This window comes from Bos indicus, chromosome 3, assembly GCF_029378745.1.
Source record: "Bos indicus isolate NIAB-ARS_2022 breed Sahiwal x Tharparkar chromosome 3, NIAB-ARS_B.indTharparkar_mat_pri_1.0, whole genome shotgun sequence".
Classification (NCBI taxonomy): domain Eukaryota; kingdom Metazoa; phylum Chordata; class Mammalia; order Artiodactyla; family Bovidae; genus Bos; species Bos indicus.
The window spans coordinates 113455169-113472301 of NC_091762.1; the positions used below are offsets into that span (position 1 = coordinate 113455169).

The 17133-nt window shown below is 39.1% G+C and overlaps 1 protein-coding gene across 10 annotated transcripts in view; it reads right to left on the minus strand.

Moving 5' to 3' along the window:
• The window catches only part of USP40 (ubiquitin specific peptidase 40), an 89519-nt gene that overhangs the window by 28394 nt on the left and 43992 nt on the right, over positions 1 to 17133 (minus strand). For all 10 annotated transcript variants that reach the window (XR_011565946.1, XR_011565949.1, XR_011565947.1 and 7 more), the window contains 6 exons: positions 16905 to 17028; positions 15510 to 15567; positions 9936 to 9989; positions 9079 to 9167; positions 7712 to 7798; positions 1827 to 1863 (listed from right to left, as the gene is read on the minus strand). Coding sequence is in view for 5 of the 10 variants with exons in the window: in XM_070786914.1 (XP_070643015.1) it covers positions 1827 to 1863; positions 7712 to 7798; positions 9079 to 9167; positions 9936 to 9989; positions 15510 to 15567; positions 16905 to 17028 (449 nt within the window). In the remaining 5 variants the exon portion in view is untranslated. The remainder of the gene's footprint in view (positions 1 to 1826; positions 1864 to 7711; positions 7799 to 9078; positions 9168 to 9935; positions 9990 to 15509; positions 15568 to 16904; positions 17029 to 17133) is intronic.

Below are 17133 nucleotides of genomic sequence, written 5' to 3' on the forward strand. Positions count from 1 at the left end.
CAACTTGGTCAATCTTCTGTCTATTCCACCAAGTACTATATGCCTGCAAATAAAAATACTTGGTACTAGTATGCAGCATCTATTTATACCTTTATTATTTACATGTACATATGCATGTCTACATCACACGTTAAGTGTAAACAGATATACATACAAGCATAGAATCCCTTCTAAAATCACGAAGTTGTCCTGGACGTAAATACATGCTAACATTACTCAGCAACTGGTAACATGTACAACAAAACTGTTCCTGTCAATCAGCAGTTAACCTAACAAAAAACTTCGTTCAGCACAGCAGTTTAATGAATTGGGTATAAAAGAACATTTACGAATGTTAATTAGATTTCAGATTTTCACCATGTTTATTACACTGACAAAATGGGAAGAGAATTTTTTTTTGAGGACAGGGAGCTGAGTAAAAGTTGAAAATCTTGGTTACTAAAAAATTAGTGATGTTTTGTAACAGTCAACTCCCCCACTCACCAAAAGAAGCTCCAGACCAGGAAATAAACACAGATCTCATATTTATCCTGCACAGGCCACAGGTTTTGAATCCCCTCTTGTGGCTCAGACGGTAAAGAATCTGCCTGCAATGTGGGAGACCCAGGTTCGATCCCTGGGTTGGGAAGGTCTGCTGGAGAAGGGGATGGCAACCCACTCCGGTATTCTTGCCTGGAAAATTCCATGAACACAGGAGCCTGGTGGGTTATAGTCCATGGGGTCACAAAGAGTTGGACACAACTGAGCAACTAACACTTTCACTGTAGACCCTCTTTTGTCATTATTTCTAGTTTTAAATGCAGCACAGGTGTCGCTTCATTGGTGTCTGACTCTGTGCGATCCTATGAACTGCAGCTGACCAGGCTCCTTTGTCCATGGGATTTTCCAGGCAAAAATACTGGAGTGGGTTGCCATGCTCTCCTCCAGGGGATTTTCCCAACCCAGGGATTGAACCTCTGTCTCTTGGTCTACCTGCATTAGCAGGCACTTTACCACTAGCACCAACTGGGAAGTCTCTTTAAATGCAGTAAGTTGTATTGATATTTAACTTAATCTAAGTATGTTTAAAAAAACAACACCAGTAAATTAAGAGTGAACACCATTACGTCACAGCACAGCATGGCAGAAAGGAATCAAGAGTTGTGATAATCAGAGCAATCTAGCTACTTGTGGTATAACTCTGGGTGAGCTGTTTAGCCATTCTCTGCATCTGAGAAATGGGAACAAGTGAGGATCCCTGCTGGGAGGACTAGTGTGGAGATGAAACAAGATAACACAGGAAGTTCCTAGAAGAGTGCCCTGAGCCTGAACAAGCAAACGTCCCTGCCAGGTGATGGAGCCCCAGGCTTCTACTCTGGTGCAGAGGAAGGGCAAGCACTCAGTCTACTGAAACCAGCTTGATGCCGCCTCAAGCTCGCTCACATGGCTCCACCTGGGTAGCCACTTCAAGATATCCTGGGTTTATTTTTTTCATTCATATTTCCTTCTTTACACAGAAATACTGGCATCAAACACAACGTACTGAAATGCTGAATTAATGAGGTTAAAAAAAAATCGGTAAAGGATCCAGGAAATTCCAGTGGGTCTAAATCTTAACCTCATCTCTTCTGTATCTCTGCTGGATCCTATCTAGGCTCCTTCCTTAGAAGGAGGCTAACCTACACTTAATTTTCTTTTAGCCTGCAAAGAAGAATCAGGAGAATTATGTGCATAGCTGACAACCCTGGAGAAAAGCAAGTTTGAAAAGTTTTCATTAGGCTTATAGAAAATGCATTACAAGTAAAGGACGGGGACAAGCTTATGCATCATCATAGTCTGTAACCCACCTGTGAGGCCACATTTGTCCAGCATTATCTTCAGACACTGTTAAGAAAAAAAATTATGTTCATTTGTAGTTCTGTTTCTGAGTTACAGTACGAGAAACACCTTTCTTTTGATCCTGGGACTATCTGAGTCTGATTACATTTAACAACTCTCAAATAGATAAAGACATACATGGTTAACTGGTTAGGTAAGCACTCCTTAAGGGCTAAGGAGGTGCAAACTCAGCAGAAAAAAAAAGCTTTCAGTGTTCACATCCAGAACCTATATGTTCTTCCACTTCCAGGTCTGCAGTATGATTTTCTTATGAGGACTAACAGTGTATTTCTGACCAGATATGATTAATTAGGTTGCTTTCACCATGACTTCCTGCTGGGGTCCAGCCCCAGCAGGATCCAGGGGTACCCTCAGGATGACAGCGTTGGCAATAAGGAAAGTAAAAGGGGATAGAAAGAGGCTTGATCTTCCTTGGTTTACATGGAACTTGCTCTGTTCATGGAGGCCGCAGGCACCCTCTTGGTGGGGTGAGGACGCAGGACACCCTCTCCCCGATGAAGACGCAGGGCGCCTTCCCAATCGGGTCTTAGAAGCCCAGGCAAAAAAGTGAATTCAGAGAGCCCTTGTGCCCCAAGGAGTCATCCTGAAATAAGAAGAGAGAGAGAAAGAAAGAAAAGGAAAGAGAGAATGACATGGGGAGACCAAGCTTCGGTGAGCGAGGCCCATAACTTTATTTTCAAAAGGAACTTTTATACCTTGACTTGTACATAGAGGGAAATGAAAGATGCAAAGTCATGCAGAGTCAGCCCAAACATTACATCTGTTTTGTCTTTATTGAAGCCAGGATTTTTTTCTGCATACCTTTCCCATAAACAATGTTGTGTACATTATCTTCTGGCCTTGGAGGCCTGTGGACATTTTATGACCCTTTTTTGATAAAGGCTGCTCAACCAGAAAACTTATTTTCCCTTGAAGTGTTTTTTCTTTGTATTTCTAATCTATGTCAGCCTCAGAAAGTGCTAAACAGAGTTACATTCTCATGGAGCAAAGGTGCAGTGAGTTACAACAAAGAAAGGACCAATTAGCTCAAAGGTCTGATGTGGCTGATTCCAAGGCTGCTGCTTGTTTTTTTACATTCCAACTATGTTAACCAATGCACTCCCAGGTGCACAGTGGATAAGGGATATGGGCACTTGGCAGCAAGCATTGGCTCAACAGTGAAATCCTACACCAGCCCTACTCTAATAGTTTTTAACTCTTCGAAAGGCTCTATATTTTTAGAATGTTTTCGGCTTCCCGTGTCTCTAACGGTTGGGAGGCTGTGAACAATCACACGCGTAGCTGCAAGAGTCTGGATAAAACTGTCAGGCAAGCTAGAAAGCCATCAGAGGGGTTTGAATTGAAACACTCCTATCATGCCCAAGAGACTTATTAACTAAAGCCCTAAGTTGACTTTTTCCAGAGAAAGGTGGTCGGGGATAGCCCCCTGTTAATGTCAGAAGAATTGGTGAAAGGTACAAAATAGTAAGACAGACAGATTCTAGTTTTGGGGTAGATGCTTGAGCAGATCCAGGGGGTCCCTCGAGTCATGATCTGCCTTGCTCATCATGGCTCTTCCACATGACCTTGTCATGGGTGGGATCTCCCGTGCTGGCTCCCAGCAACTTTCCAGGTAAAGAACCCGCCTGCCAATGCAGGAGACCTACGAGACATGGGTTCCATCCCTGGGCCGGGAAGATCCCCTCAAGGAGGAAGTGGCAACCCACTCCAGTATTCTTGCCTGGAAAATTCCATGAGCAGAGAAGCCTGGCGTGCTACAGTTCACAGGATTGCAAAGAGGCAGATGTGACTGAAGTGACTTAGCATGCAGAGATAAGTAAACTCTGATTCTCATAAAAGGAGATTAGCTTTTATTTATCCAAGAAGCAACTGATCATACACCAACTCACAAGGGGAAAACTCTGCATGCTATGAGCTCACAGCACAATTCAGTGAACGATACATGATGAACAGACATTAGAGCAAAACAACAACAGTCATTAAAACTCCCAACTTCTTCAGCTGAAAAATATTCTTAAATAAATTTAGGGCAAAGGAGTAAGTAAAATTTGATTTATGCTATAACCGAGCAGAAGGGAGAGGGCTAGGGATGATGACCGCTGCCCTGCTTGGCTTACAGGAAAATGGCAAACAATCCAGACAGCCCTGGATTGACAGGGGAACGTTTACATAAACTAGAAAAGGTCTTAAAACAATTAAAGGCTACAAGAGGTTTATATTTACTGGCTTTAAGAGATGTTTAAAATATTTTAAGTGAAATGAAGTTCTAGGATTCCATTTATGATTTTAAAAGAAACCAAGTCAAGCTCTTATTTCTACATGTACATACATACTACACATTGGTACACATGCAGCAAAGGTGTGGGAGGGTACACTATTGATGTGGATGGGATTACATTATCCAGTGCAAAAGTGACTTCTGAGGAAAGGACAAGAATAGGGTGGTAACTAAGGAGGACTTTTAGTCACCTGTGAAGTTTAAAAAGTAAGACTAAATCCACAATTACCTGTATGATTAAAGATAAAAGCAACTATAGAATTAAAGATTGTTTAGAAAATGATGACAGGAACAACATAGAATGGGGCCAAAGAAAACTGGATTCAAAGAAAACCACAGTCTCAAAGGCCTCTATTATTTAAGAAAAACGAGCGATTAAGCATTTAACTTAACTGTTTCTGACAGAGGAAACTACCAGTATAAAGGCCTGTCTGAAGAACAGCACAGAAACCAACGTGGCTGCAGTAGACCAAGTGAGAGTAATAGTTACAAGTTCTGTTTGTTTTTTTTTTAAAGATACCAAAGGGCCAGATCACAAGGGCCTTAAGGTCACTCAGGGGCTCTGCTCTCATTCCAAGTGAGATGGGAAAGCAGAGGAGGGCTGTGTGTAGAGGACTGACTGACCTTAACTTTAAAGGATTGCTCTATTTCTTTGTAAGAATGTACCCTAGGAGGTGCCAGGTTAGAAGCAAAGAGGTCAGTTAGGAAGCTGCTGGAATAATACAGATGAGGGGTGAAGGCAGTGAAAGCAGTGAGGGAATGAGATGTGGTCAGATCCCAGATAAATCCTGATGGTAGAACCAAAAGCATTTCTTGAAAAACTGGTAATGAACAAAGAAAGAAAAGAATCAAAGATGGTTTCAAAGGTTTTGGCCTAAGCAAGTGGAAAATGGAGCCACCATAACGGAAAAGGAAAATGTGAGTGAAGTGCATTTGAGAGAGGTCAGGAGCTCCACTGTGGGAGTGCTATCATTTGGGATGACAATCAGACGCCAAGGAGTAGCTGGATATATGAGTAGGCATCTATGAACTGAGCATGAGGTGCTCACAAGGCAGAGAGAAAAGGAAACAGACTGAGAAGGGGAGGCCTGAGAAACGGGATGAAAACCTACAGAGCTGCAGTCTTCTCTAGGCAAATGACAAATGTCATTAAGTATGTTACCGCTGCTGAAAGAGCAAGTAAGCAGATGCCTGGCACCTGCTCACCAGACACAGTAACATGGGGGCCTCTGGCAGCCCTGATACAGCAGTTTCAGCTCTGGGGAGGGGAGTGGGTAGGCACGGGGAAGGGGTCTGCCTACAATGGTTTCAGGACAAAAGACAGACATACACGTTCTTCGAAATGAAAAAACACTGAAGTTACCCAAGGTCACACCCCAGGCACAAAGGACTAACCATCTTTTCCTCTGAGAAGCTGCTGCCTTTCCACCAACGATATCTCCAGTCCCTCTTCACACTTACAACGTATGAACATAAATAAGATACTAAACTGCCCCTAACTCTTGATAGCGTCCAGTCCACAATTAGCCCATACCCCTCCTTACAATCATTTAGCACAAGTCCAAGCCCTGTCAGGGAGACCATTCGGATGAGAGGTGAAGGCGATAGCAGGGGAGGGAGGGGTGTCGGGGACTCTAATTCTTGTGATAAGAACCTCATGCTGGCAGTAAGTCAGCAACAAGTCTGTTTTTAAAGCTAGCCACCCCCAGCAAAAAACTCATTAAAGTTAACAGGCAAATGAAAAACTGGGAAAATATTTACAGCATATAGCAAAGGGTAAAAAATATATATTATTAAAAATATGTTTAATCACAGAAAATTTCAAACTTACGCAGAGGGCTGTAAAATGAACCCTCAGGTACCCATCTCCAGCCTCAGCTCCTGCTGTGGCCCGTCCTGTTTGTCAATAACCCCCCCCCCCATTTCCCCTGTCTAGCTCCCCAGATTCTTTTTTAAAGCACATGTCAGGTATCACTTCATTTATTGATATTCAGAACTCATCTCTAAAAGATGAAGATTCTTTAAAAAACCGTAACTGGTAAATAATTATGATATAGAATTCCTAAATAACGAATATCCTGTCAATGTTCAAATTTCAGTTCCTGTGGTTTGAATCAAGGCCATATGAATTCTATACATTGTGCCTGCCTGCTATTTCTCCTAAGTCTCCTTTAACCCTGCTACTGATTTCCTGAAGAAGAGTTTTCCACTTGGGAACTGTGCTGACTGCTGGCCTGAGGTGCATTTAACAGGTCTCTCTGTCCCCTGAACTTCTTACAAACTGGTACTCAGATGTTGATTGGACTCAGGTCCAGTTTTGTTTTATGTTTTGGCAAGAAGAGCATGGGTATTGCTTTGAATCTCTAAATGTCTGGGTTACTCTTGGGGCTGTTAGCAGTTTTTCAGGATCATGGCTTAGATTCATTAATTCATTAGGACTTGAAAAACGGTGATAGTTTAAAATTTCTTCTTCATTTTATTAGCTGGGATATGTCTATTTAAAAAAATCTTCTCATTATCTATTTGGTTATTGTGAGGTAAAGTTTGCAAAAGAAAAACAGGATAAATATTTGATTCTTTCCTTTTTGGTTCCCTGGCATTCACTAGTTAGCAATGAACAGCATATTTTTAAAGATCATTATGAACTCATGGATTTTATGTATGTGTGAATCAGATTTCATTATTATTCCCACTGAGGTTCACTCGCTTATCTTCAGGTTGGCTCCTGACTCTCTTTGCTAATCTCAGAAGTCTCTGCTAGCTTCACTGCTTCTGCTGTGGTAAGAGTTCCAGGTACCTCACACACTTTCCTGACCGAGCGGCAGGACAAGCCATTACTCCAAGAAGCCCTAGTCCTTCCTGGAAATGGTGTTTAGCAATCACAGTCTGGGTACTGGGGGGCCTGCTACTACTAGGTTGTTCATTGTTTCTATAAGCCGTTTCAGGAGACAGCGATAGAAAAATAATTTTTTAAAGAAAAAATACATCAGGTTCATTCTGACTCTTCTAATTAAAATTCAGGAGTGCAGGCTTTATTTATAACCACATTGATGTTATCTGTCTGTTCATTTTCCAATACTGAAAGTCCCTGTTCTTAGTGATACCCACGTAACTGTTTGCTTTATCACACACACACACACACACACACACACACACACACACACACACACTCGTATCTGTGTGTGTCAGATTATGTGTGTATACATAATGTAAAATCACCAGAAGGAAATATACCAAAATGTGAATATTAATGGGATAAGAGATAATGAGGAGTTCTGATTTTTTTCTTTTAATCCATTTTTATACATCCTAAATTTCTACAATAAACATGTATTATCAGTAGTCAGAAAAGAAAAAAAATAATCTTATTTTTAAAACCACGGCCGGCTCACCAACTTTCAAGCCAACGAAAGCACTCCTTTAGTGAGTACATAGAATTCTTTAAAGGGTATTATGTAAACCCTAGCCTTAGGATCACAAAACCCTAATACAGGTTACCACTGCTGCCTACCCCAAACACCCACAGACCCTGGCTCCCAAAGTAAAATAACTTACATCCCTCACAGATATTGTTTCCTCTACTATGATCTCCATCTCTGTCCCAGGGTGAACATCACTCCCCAAAGCAAAAAACAGGAACAGCTAAGATTGAAACAAAGGTATAAACACAATTTAATTTGAATTTTAAAATTCTATAAATATATAATTTATTTCCAAAAGAGAAAGGCCAATGATCATAAAACATTAATAAAAATCTCAAATTATGTAAAAACAAGTCTTATATTGAGTAAAGTTATAATTTAAACAATAATCTTGACTGCCTAGAAAAGTAAGATTCTTTATCACCAATGTTTTTACTCCTAATAAACATCTCTCACGGATATTTATTCCACTATAATCTCCATCTCTTTCTTAGTCATTCCTCAAGGAGATTTGCAATTATTGTACACTGTAAGCATTAACTGTGTTTTTTCCGAGTCCTTAATTTGTGATCTTATTTTCTGTCCAGAGGCCCCATATACTTCAACTCCCAGAAACCCAAAGAAAAAAATGTAAACCTGATCTCGTCTGTTCAGTTTCTTACAGCCTTATTTTTCCTTTCTAATGCAATTCACTTGTCATGTTTCTCATTCTCTGAGCTTGTCATGTACTACTATTTGCTAGAGTTTGGGGAAGAACAAATTAAAGGGTCGGGGGTGGTTGGGAAACTAATGAAGTGGATTAGTTCCATTACAGGGATCCAGGAGCCAGGGGGATCTTGATATATGAGTTCAGCTTACCCCGATACAGAGTCCTAACAGTAAGGACATCACTATGCCTTCTGGACTGTAATGAAAGTTTATTAAGTAGGCAGGGCTTCTTTCTGGCAAAGGTCAGTCTGATAGTATTTTATACATAAAATGAACACTGATAAGAAAAAAGCTGCTGTGAGTCTATTATGGAAGGCAGTAATTAAACTCAAAATCAGTACACTGTATTTCATTAAATCTAAAATACTGCTGGTTGTTACTTATTATTTTATGTACCACTAAGAAAGCAAGCACAGCACCAGCTAGAGCTGTAGGAAGCCACTGACTGTGAGATGCACTAAATCTCCCAGATATTAAAATGTAGGAGGAAAGGGGTGAATTTTTATGAATTATGGTGGTTGAAACTAGAGGCCATTCAACTTTAAAGATCCCCCTTAACCACAAAATTTTCACAGGAAAACAATTTTATGAATATACTTTGATGTAACATTTTTGATTTAAACACAGAGAACTAACTATATGGATATATTCCTATAGATAAAAGGTATAATCTAAGGAAAAGGAAAAATTTTTAAGAAAAACAGTATTACGTAGTTAAGGAAAGAATTTTGCAATTAAGGGCTTCCGATCATGGGAAGGTGGGTTTTGGTCTGTTGGGTGACCTCCTTTTACCTGAGAGGAAGTTGGTGCTTTTCCAGGACACAGTCCCAGTGAACTCCCCATCTTCAGTCCTGCTTCCTTCAGAGTGCATCTGTCTGGCACTATAAAGAATTTTGATAATGTGGCAAATGTTACTAATTCCTACCTCTTTGGGCAAAAGAATACACTGAGATAATCTTTCTTTGAAAATCAAGAATGTTAAAGAAGAAAACTGAGTTGTCCTCCATGCAAAAGGATTATATATATTCTAGTTGTTTGATTTCAGATTTTCTCACTCTAGAACACATTATTCTTGTTATCTGTACAACAGTGCTAAGAAGTAAGAGGCAGCTATGAATGTTCTAGATTCATACTTAACAAAAACCAGAAAGCTGTTGGTTACAAGGATTATGTAATATTGTGAATTGATTCATGAATGATGGATTAGCTTCTTTCAAGTTTAAAGCTGTTGTGATGACTACCATGAACAGTTTGAGTAAATTAAGTCTAATGACAAGATACATTACAGAGGTTAAGAATCAAGTCTCTGGTTACAATGATAACTGGTGTCACAATAAAATTAGCAAAACAAAAACTTTGATAATAAACCTGGAAAGATGTAACTAGATCAAAACCATGACTAAAATGAGCATCAGTTAATCAAGAAGAAAGATGTTTTACTTTAGAAAACAGAGGTGACTGAAATTTGGGGTAAGATTTTCTGTAATTCATAAGGAAGACACCTGGATGACAGTATGGTTTATAAACCAGTTTATAAAAGGTACCTTCAGAATATTAGGTATTAGAAGTCACTGTTTAAAGTAAACATGTTGGCAAAGATAGATGGCATGATTATGTGCCAGCTTTTGAAGGCTAACAAAAAGATTTACCTGGACAAAGCAGTTTCCCATTTCTATCAATAGGCCTCAAACAGCTGTTCTCAGCTATAAATAAAAAGATGCTGGTTAGTGCAGCAAACAAACAAAAAAATAAAAAATACTCTACTGTGTTAATTAGCAAGAAGTTGAAAAACACAAACAAGAGACAAAAAAAAAAAAACCCAGCAACAAAAAACCACGTACAGGCAATCTTCCCTTTGCGCAGCAGCACAGAACCATAAGGACCCTTGTGCAAGGTCAAACTGTGCAGAGAAATCTTAATTAGAAAAATTACGATCACACTGTGACTTTTAAAAATTTCTGTCAAAACATTAAAACTGTCAGTTATATATGTACACTGAAATGAAAAAAATAGTAAAACTAATATTTACACTCCAATTTAAAACACTACAGACATGGAGAACTAGAATGTTTCCTTTGCAAAAAACAGATCAAGAATCGCTTAAACGGGGCCTGCTTTCTTCTCGTACAGCTCGAAGGACAGGATGAGCATCTTCTTTGCCCCTGAGTGATACTAAGTCTGGATCAACTTCCAGTATTTTATGCTTAGTAGTTTCAATTTCGTGAAATATCTCCAAGAGCTCCTTTAACATAAAGTTTTGTGCTGGCATCAGTTCTTCTGGGATTATTTTCATAACTTTTCATCATGACCACTTTCCTCACTTCTGTGAGTTCATGCTCACTGGCTCCTCTGGCTGCAGACCTTGAGTCTCTTGAATGACAATAATTGGCTCCATATATGTTTCTTGCTTGCACTTTCACTGTTGTTGGCTAATTATTATTATTATTTTTTTTGGTAAAATATCACCTGGTTTTATCACTGGGAGAAAAGGAGACCATAAACTACACACTTTGCTGTCCATGTGGTGAAATGAACAGCAGCTGCGTACTGACCAGTTACTGACATGCTTTAAAGAGTGGTCACTGATTACAGCTCAGTTCAGTTCATTTCAGTCGCTCAGTTGTGTCCGACTCTTTGCGACCCCATGGACTGCAGCATGTCAGGCCTCCCTGTCCATCACCAACTCCTGGAGTTTACTCAAACTCATGTCCATTGAGTCGGTGATGCCATCCAACCGTCTCATCCTCCGTCATCCCCTTCTCCTGCCTTCAATCTTTTCCAGCATCAGGGTCTTTTCAAATGAGTCAGCTCTTCTTATCAGGTGGCCAAAGTACTGGAGTTTCAGCTTCAGCATCAGTCCTTCCAATGAATATTCAGGACTGATTTCCTTTAGAATGGACTGGTTGGATCTCCTTGCTATCCAAGGAACTCTCAAGAGTCTTCTCCAACACCACAGTTCAAAAGCATCAATTCTTCAGTGCTCAGCGTTCTTTATAGTCCAACTCTCAACACTACTGGAAAAATCACCACTTTGACTAGACAGACCTTTCTTAACTGTGTACATGCTGCTGCTGCTGCTGCTGCAAAGTCGCTTCAGTCGTATCCGACTCTGTGCGACCCCATAGACGGCAGCCCACCAGGCTCCCCATCCCTGGAATTCTCCAGGCAAGAACACTGGAGTGGGTTGCCATTTCCTTCTCCAATGCGTGAAAGTGAAAAGTGAAAGTGAAGTCGCTCAGTCGTGTCCTACTCCTAGTGACCCCATGGACTGCAGCCTACCAGGCCCCTCCGTCCATGGATTTTCCAGGCAAGAGTACTGGAGTGGGTTGCCATTGCTACTTCACAGTAATCTGCAGACTAAAGAGCTTATAGCAAAGTCTGTACTTAATGCGATGACTCAGTATCTGGTGGCAGCTGACATTTGAACCATGCTGCTGGGTAACTGATAAACAATGAAATTCACCCATATCAGAACTGTGCAGAGACTACCTAGATTTAAAAGTTAGGTGATTTTTATGCTTAGTTAGTAAATGGATTAGGGCCAGTGTGCCCTGTTTTTGAGGATGCGAAGAGTCCCACTTTGTGGGAAGACACTAGGTTTTAATTCCAAACAGAATTCTTACCAAGTTGGATATGAAGTTGAGGAATTTGAAGGAGTGGAGTGAGCCTTCTGAGAGGGCACGAATGGCATGGGCCTTGGAAGGTCTAACTGTATCTGAGCAGAGCAGAGTCTCTTTGAGATTCCTGAGTTCTAGCCCTTATACTACAGTGATGTAAAGCTAGCATAGAATCCTAATACAATCTCCTTGATAACTGAAACAGCTCATGTTAAACAGTTCTCCAATTTAAAAAATGCATTTAAAACACTGGTGTTTTTATTTTTTTTTAATTTTAATTTTCTTTTGACAAATGCCATGTGTCTTCTATGTGCTGGGCACTGTCCTAGAAACTGACAATAAGCAAAACAGTTATGGACTCTGCCTGCAAAGAGCCTCATCTAATGGAGGAGATGGGACGTTCATTGCACAAAACACAGGCAGTTACAGAGTAAGTACCACAAAGGAAAGGACGAGGTGTTAGAATGAGGCAGACAGACTGAGGCTGTGCAGTCAGGGACGATGTGGAGACCAAAGGAAAGACTGAAGTTAGCAGATGAAGAGTAATGAGGATGGAGTTCAAAGAGATTACAGAACTAAGAAGTCGCAGGGGTAGAAGAGACCTTGTGCACCAGGAAAACCAGAAAGTGAGCGTGGAGTGTGATGTGATGGCAGATGAGGGGAGGGCGAGGGAGTTAGGCAGTGGTCAGAAGGAGGAGGCTCCTGTAGGCGAGGAGCCCACAGGCCACACGTTACAAAATACAAAGAGCACAACAAAGGGCTCTGAGCAGAGGTGACATGATCTGACGCACCTATGTTTAAGGAGATCACTTGCTGTATAAAGAACAGTTTGGAGGGGAGGAAGAGTGGAAGGGAGTCTGTGACACGGTAAGACAATGAACTATTCGTCTTAAGAAGCCATATATTTTTTATCAAATTTATTGAGATATACTTTACTTACAGTAAAACACATCCAGTTTATGTGCACAGTTCAAAGAGTTTGATAAAAACACTCAGTAAACCACCAGCAAATTGAGGTAAAATTTGCATCACCCCCAAATGCCCTCATGTCACTCTGTAGCCAACACCCCCATCTTCTAGTCCTGATCTGACTCTGTAACTCCAGCTTAGGTTTTTTTTTTTTTGACAATTTCACATTCTAAATGCAATCCTAAGAGAACCACTCTTTCATGCTAGCTTCTCTTGGCTGGCATGATGTCTTTGAGATTCACCCACATTTTGCATGGGGCGGTAGTTCACTTCTTTTATTGATGAATAGTATCCCCTTGTCTGGAATTTGTTTACCTGCTTGTAAACATCTGGATTGTTTCCTGTTTGGGGTTATGAACATTTATGTACAGTATTTGCAAGATTTATATTTCAATTTTTCTTGGATGAAAATCCAGAAGAACTGGTAAATGAATGTTTAAATTCACAGGAAATACGCTGACTCTTTACCAAAGTGACTATCATTTCACGCTCCCACAAGCAATGCAAGGGATTCCAGTTGCTCCACATCTTTGATATCACTTGGTTTTCTCAGGATTTAAAATTTCATCATTCTGCGTGTGTAGTGATGTGTCATTATGGTTTCAGTTTGTTGGCTAATGATACTGAGCACCTTTTCCTGTGCCTGTTGTGTGTTCACAGGTAGAGTTTGTTTTGTAAAGCAGCTTCCCAATTTGAGCTGTTTGTCTTCTGATTAGGTGATAAGGTTTTTTTTTTTTTTTTAATGTATACTGGATGCAGGTCTATTGACAAATCCATATTTTATAAATTTTTTCTCCCAGTTTGTGGCTTGCCTTTTCAAATGCCTTCTGAAGAAGTTTTAAATTTTGCAGTAGTCTAATTTGCTTTCTCCTTCCTGATTTGTACTTTCTGAGTCCTATCTTTAAAAAAAAAATCTCTTCCTTATGGTAAAAGTAACAAAGATTTTCTATGTTTTCTCCCCAAAATTTTAGTTTTAGTTTTTAAAATTTAAATGATGTGAGTTCATTTTTTACATGATGCAAGCAAGGCAAAGCTGGACTCGATGGACATGAGTCTGAGTGAGCTCTGGGAGTTGGTGATGGACAGGGAGGCCTGGCGTGCTGCAGTCCATGGGGTCACAAAGAGTCACACACGACTGAGCGACTGCACTGAAGGCAAAGTTGGAGGCTTATTTTTGCATTTATGGATATCCAACTGGTGCAGCACTGTACGCTGAAATACCCCATGGAAATACCTTGGCACGTTTGTTGAGAGTCAACTAAATGTGTCTGCATCTGTTTCTAGCTATTTCAGTGTAGTTCCATTGAAAACACTTTAGAACATTTCGACATATGATCTCTGTTACATATTCTTAAAAGATCCCGTTAAAAATGTGAAACCTATTCTTAACTCATGGGAATAACAGGTTGCAGGCCATAGCTTGCTGACCTCTGCTCTATGTATCCACTCTCATGATAATACACACTTGTTGATTTCTATAGTTAGGGAGTAAGTCTTGAAATCAAATAGTGTAGCTCGTTCACTTCTCAGGGAATAGAGGTTCTGAAAGCCACACAAAGCAGCCAAAAAAAAAAAAAAAAAGAATTCTAAATACTGGCAAGGATGTGAAGAAGCTGCAACCCTGATACATTGCCAGTGGGTGTGTAAATGCCTCAGCCACTCTGGAAAACAGTATGGCAGTTTCTTATAAAGTTAAACACAGTTCTGCCATATGATCCAGAAATTCCAATTCTGTACATCTACCCAGGAGAACAGAAAACGTTTGACTACACAAAGACACAATCTTTACAGCAGAGTTATTCATAAAATCCCTGAAGTGGAAACAATCCAAATATCCAGCTACTGGTAATGAACCAACAAAATGTGATATATCCATACAAGGGAATACTAGTCAGCAAGAAAACGAACAAATTATTGAAACTGCTAAATCATGGATGAATCTCAAAAATAATGTAAGTGAAAGAAGCTAGTCACAAAAGACTATATATTATATGCTTCCATTTACATGAAATGTCCAGAAAAGCAAGTCTAAAGGGACATTAAGTAGATGAATGGCTGTTAGGGACCTGGAGATGAATGATCTTTTTGGGAGTGATAGAAATGTTCTAAAACTGGATTGCTGTGATGGTTGTACAACTTTATACATTTACTAATAATCACTGAATTACACTTAAAATGGATGTTTTATCATATATAAATTATACCTCAATAAAGTTGTAAAAGAATACCTAACACCAAGTAAACAGTGAATTTGCAGAATGTTATATTCATTATGATAGAATACATATAAATGTAAAAATATAATGTACACATACATATGTGTATGGAGTATAATATATATAGTACAATGTGGATTCAGAAACTAGATACACACCCAGATCAGATATACTGCTTGCAATTGGGGAGGGAGGGAAGGACGGAGGGAGGGTTAGGGCTGAGGAGAACAACAGGGCTTTTCCTTCAGGTCATATCTGAAGGAAAAACAAACATGGCAAGATGTTGACATTTGTCCATTTTGGGTGGTAGATGCATGAGTTTTCCCTAAATCATATTTTTTGTATAAATACTCTCCCATATTTTTTCAATTAAAAATCAAAACAAAACTAAATTAAACCAAAAGCAAACATAAATGATTACCTAGTTCCTTCAATAATTTTAATTCCTTTATGGCTTTAATTCGAATATCAAACACCACCTAAAATAGAGAAATAAACTAATGACTGTGTATAAGTTAAAAACAATGGGAGGAAGGGAAAATGAAGATTATCAGTGTGTGCATATGCAGATTATCTGAGTTACTAATTACCTGACATTTGACAATTTTTGCACACTTGAAAAAAAGTTACTCCCTTCCCTGAAATTCTCCCATAAAGTCAAAGGGAAAAACTTAGATCTTGGTTAAGTTTTTACCAAATTGATAATAACTGGAACAGAAAAAGCCTCCTACAGAAAACTTTAGAAAACTAAAGACATAATAGTAGCAAAAGGCAAAAAAATTGAAAAACAACTCACCTTTCTGATGATAGCAAACAAAAGACACTGTAGACAATCATAATTTTTTATGTCAAGAATGATGAATTTAGGGCCAATAAGCATTAACTATATAAAAATGTACTAATCCAAGAGTACTATTTAAAATTTCTATGTAAATTATCTTATTTTAGACTTTTTTTCTTTTTAAAAAAATTTAGGCTAATTGCCTCTAGGGCACAAAATTGCGGAAATTTAGGGATAAAGATAATCATAGACTCTACTTTCCCACCAGTGCCCCTCTCCCAGCTTGTCCCACCACCACTTCTGCTGTGCCAAGACGGAGCAGAGCCTGCAGTAACCAAGGACTGCATCAGCCTCCTGCTCAGGGTCAAGGAGGTAGGTCTCTTGAGCTATGTGGTACTGACCTTATATTATCCCCACTACTGTGCAAACAAATATTAATGCACCTTGAGAAACTATAATTTTATATAAAAGAAAACATTCTAAGTTTTCAAAATGAAGTTACAGAAAAAAAATCTTAGAGACTACACAAATGTAAAAAGATGTTTTCTGAAATTCTGTTTAAGGAAACCAGTATAACAGTCTTAAATGGGAAAAAAATGAAGAAAAATCCTTTTTAAGAGCAACTGGCTTTATATAGAGCAGAGTATACTGTAGAGCAATTTTAAGATAAACTTTGTAAAATCCAAACACCAAAGAACATAAAACCAAAACAAATACTTGGCTTAAAAAGTACAGAAAAAACTCTTAAAAATACCATTTCATAGTTATCAAAGTCAGAAGATTCCATGAACTAATTAAAAAGGTAATTCTCACATTCTAATTCTAGGCTTTGGCGGGGAAAAAAGGCACAATTTCTTGACACGTGTCAAAGGCTAACAAAGGTAAATAAGCAATAATCAAATGTTACAAATAAAAAGGTGACTTCTGAAGATTTATAAATTTACAGAGATGTTTGTTCCAAAAGATTAGGGTACTACTTTTTAAACAAAATTCTATTAACTAAAAAATTGTCAGCCACACTTATAGTCTACTCACTGTGTTAAGAGTTGCTGATATTTTAACTTGTTCCTCTTCAGATTCTAATTGGCTTAAATTTCTAACTTGGAGCCAGTTGATCTCATTCACAGTATCGATCCATTTCCCTTGTTTTGTCAACAAACTGTAGGTAAAAAGACATTTTAAAAATGTGTGTTCACACAGTCCTTTTATGGATCAGAGAGGATTGGAAAATTCATGCTTTTCCTTAGGCACCACTTCCAAAATT